Here is a 3,777-nt window from a genome sequence, read left to right as displayed (position 1 = left end):
TCAATATAAGTAAAAAATTACAATTGGGTAGCTATATACAGTGAATTGATACATATATAATCAGAAATTTTTTGATAGACCCTAATAGAACGACGAGAATATTAGATCTTCAATTAATCTAGCTGTAGAAGATTTGCTGAAGTTTTTCATGAGAGACCAGCAAGAAAAGATTAATTTCTCATTTTATTTAAGAATTTTTTTTGAATGAGTAAGTTTCTCAATTTGTCTCCAAAGAATTACATAAATTTTTTTTTACTATACAAACTTGGGTTATTTCCGGAATAATAATTAATTAGGAGGAGAAGGTGGAAACAAAATCCGAAGATTCGTTTATAGATTGAACAAAAGATACAACATCAAAGAGGTCATCTGTGCTTGTTCTCCGGCGAGATCCAAAAGGCTAGAACCGACGGACAAGGAAAGCCAACCTAATCGGTAATTTCGAGGGTGTTTAGTGAGGTCTGAGTTGGCAAATCAAACTCTTTAACTAACCTAATTAATTACATTGATTTGAAAAGCTTGACACAAAAGATCCCTCCAAATGGAAAATCATCAAAATTCAAGATGTCTGAAAGCAACAGGAGCAGAAGGCGACGAAGCACACCCACTCCAAATGGGGGAGAGACGAAGAGGAAGAGGAAAAGACCACGAGAGGGACATGAATCAACAAAATCCATGGCCTCAGGATTTAGGGTTTTCTACCAGAAGAAAAAGAAGTTCTTTGAACAGAAGAGCAATGAAGCCCAACCTACTTTCTTGGCTGATAGACACGAACACAATCCAAGAAAATGCAGCAGTCTTCCCATTAGACGATACAGAAAAAGAAGGAATGATTAAGAGGGAGGGCATATTATGTTCTTGCTGCAACAATGTTTTCACTGCTGCAGAGTTTCTTGTTCATATTGGGAAAAATGAAGAGAAACCATACGAAAACATATATGTCGCACACAATCAAGCTTCATTGCTATCTTGTCTGGTTGAAGCTTGGAACAAGCCAAGAGAATCTGAATGCCATAGATTTAACATGATTACTGAGAGTAGTGCAGGTGAATGAATTTTGTTTAAGTTTAACAATTTATTATAAAGATTATAGATGTGAGAATAGTTTAATGAATGATCCATTTTGTTTTGATTTTGTAGGTGACGCGTACGATGATGCTTGTATGATTTGTGCTGATGGGGGGGATTTGATGTGTTGTGAGCAATGCAATTCCACTTATCATCAAGCATGCATGAGCATGGAGGTAGATTTTTACTAATTCTTATTGAATAAAGTTATTATTTTTATATGTTTGACGCGCACACACACACATATACTTATATATATCAATTTTCTAGAAATTTAATAGTGTGACACACAAGGATGAGAAACTTATGAAGTTTTATTTCATAAGTGATAATATACCCAATACATATACTATGATCTACTTTGGTCAATTTATTCACTATTCAACTTTAGTTAAATGAGGATATTATAGAACATTTAAATTTATCCGGGTTATAATTAAATCATAAATTTTTAGTTTTCATTACCTTTGTTTTCTTTTACTTATTTGATATATATTTCTTATCATAATTGATAAAAAAAAAATTAATTTATGTTGTTTCAGGATGTTCCAACGGATTCATGGTATTGTCCATATTGTTTGTGCAAATTTTGTGCAAACCCTACAAATGAGGATGATTATTTACTCACTTGTCCTCAGTGTGAGAAAAAATGTATGTTAACTAACTCTGCCCATTGTGTATAATGGATATCATATCATGAATATATATATATATATCATGAACACACAAGTAATTAAAAAATTAGACAATATCTTAAACAAATTAAGTTATTGTGTACATATTTTTATGTTGTCATATCATGAATACACACTTTCTTTCTTTTTCTTTTTTTTTTTTTGAGAGCATCATGAATACACACACAAACACAAGTAATTAGAAAATTTTTGAGCAGATGCTACTTTGCGTAGATCATTGGGAATGCCATTTTGGGGTGAAAGAGAAAAGAAACATTGATCTCAATGTCGACACACCGTCTCCATTTTGTGATAGAAGTTGCAAAGAGGTATTGGATTCAAATTTACTATATATTACTCAATTATTTATTATTTTTCGATTAGAAATGAATTAATACGTACGAGTGTAAACTCACGTTTTTTTTTGAAGATTTCTTTTAATTGTTCTATGAATCTGGGTCATTGAAGGTGTATGAGAAATTGACAAGAGATATGGTTGGCCAAAGAAATGAGCTGGATGAAGGGTTTTCTTGGACTCTGTTACATCAAATGAGTGATGGGTTTGGGATGTATATTAGTGACAAATACTTGAGAACAATGTGTCACTCCAAACTTGGAGTTGCAAGAAGACTTATGGAAGAATGCTTTGAGCCAATAAAAGATAGATACACAAAAATTAAAGTGATTCCTAGTGTTGTCTACAATTGTGGGTAAGAAAAATTAATTACGTAATTTATTTATAATCAAATAAATATATATGAATAAATTGTAAACAAGATTATATATTTTTAGATCAAATTTTAAGCGTGTGGATTTTAAAGGCTTCTACACGGCCGTTCTTGAAAAAAACGATGAGATTATTACTGTCGCATCTCTCAGGTACGTACAATTTCTATATATATATATATCTTTACTATATTATATCTTAGCACCATTATTTGTTGTGAAAACAATGTGTGGATTTTAATCAACGTGCATTATGCAAACAAAGTTTCGGATTTTAATCTTACTTATTTATTTGTTTGTAGAATTCATGGGACAAATCTTGCCGAGATGCCTTTCATTGCAACAAGTGAGGTACACAGGTGTAAAGGAATGTGCAAGAAATTAATGGTGGCTATTGAATCTGTAAGTTTATCATAATATTTTTATATGTATAGTTCTAATATTTATGTATTTGTAACTTTGAACTTCAAATCATTAATCAGTAACGTAAACGAAATATAATTATACTTAATTACTGCACTATTTATCAATTAAATTTGTGGATTTGCAGGCACTGTACAATCTTAATGTAGAAAATCTCGTCATTACTTCTGTACCTGAGAGGACAAATAAATGGATAGAAGGATATGGATTTCACCACCTTCATGCATCCATGAAAAGAGAAATAATGCTTCACAACACAATTACATTTCACGACTCCATTAGGTTACAAAAAATTTTAAAGTCACCACGGATATGGCATGTACCTGGTAACCAACGTATGTCATCTCTTTCTTAATTTTTTCGCCAATTTTTTTTTTTTTTGACTTATTGTGTTTTTTATTATTATTATTAATTTGGCCATCTATATTTTACAGCTAGTTCTAGTACGGATCATGGTGGGCTCGTGGATAGATCAAAATCCAAATCGACAATTTTGGATTGGATTCTTAAACCACCAGCTTGATAGCTATTGATGGGAAAGAGTCGTGATGTAAAAAGTGTTAAAAAAATTACAGAAAGTATATGATATTAGCATGCATGATTTATCAAGCCACAAATATATATATATATTATTTTATTTTTTTCATTTTTTAATTTATTATAAACATTTTATTTTAGAGAAAAAAATATTTTATCATGCTTCTGTTCCTTCTATTTGAGATTTTTTAACTTGACAACAACTATTGTCTCAAGTGTTTTCCAACAAAAAAATTCTTATGTACGTAGCACATATTTCGCACTGAAATAGAACAATTTAAGAAATAAAAAATAATATTAAATCTATTTCCGTCAAAAATTCTATTAAAACTATTATTAAAATATTCCC

The 3,777-nt window shown here is 30.7% G+C and overlaps 1 protein-coding gene across 1 annotated transcript; it reads left to right on the top strand.

The window, feature by feature from the left end:
- Positions 1-541: 541 nt before the first annotated feature.
- On the top strand, positions 542-3,414 carry LOC140861629 (increased DNA methylation 1-like). The gene is made up of 8 exons (XM_073264651.1): positions 542-1,046; positions 1,141-1,244; positions 1,961-2,071; positions 2,211-2,452; positions 2,535-2,621; positions 2,771-2,870; positions 3,019-3,226; positions 3,326-3,414. The coding sequence occupies exons 1-8, from the start codon at positions 542-544 to the stop codon at positions 3,412-3,414; spliced, it is 1,446 nt and encodes a 481-aa protein (XP_073120752.1).
- Positions 3,415-3,777: the final 363 nt, after the last annotated feature.

This window comes from Henckelia pumila, chromosome 4 (genome assembly GCF_033568475.1).
Source record: "Henckelia pumila isolate YLH828 chromosome 4, ASM3356847v2, whole genome shotgun sequence".
Taxonomy (NCBI): domain Eukaryota; kingdom Viridiplantae; phylum Streptophyta; class Magnoliopsida; order Lamiales; family Gesneriaceae; genus Henckelia; species Henckelia pumila.
Note: the sequence above shows the minus strand (reverse complement) of the source record. Positions and strands in the feature narration are given on the sequence as shown.

Excerpts from the sequence above, each read along its gene's own strand:
- LOC140861629 (XM_073264651.1), top strand. The coding sequence starts at position 542 with ATGGAAAATCATCAAAATTCAAGATGTCTGAAAGCAACAGGAGCAGAA. Across the intron at positions 1,047-1,140 it reads GATTACTGAGAGTAGTGCAG|GTGACGCGTACGATGATGCT; the intron begins GTGAATGAATTT and ends TTGATTTTGTAG. Across the intron at positions 2,622-2,770 it reads ATTACTGTCGCATCTCTCAG|AATTCATGGGACAAATCTTG; the intron begins GTACGTACAATT and ends ATTTGTTTGTAG.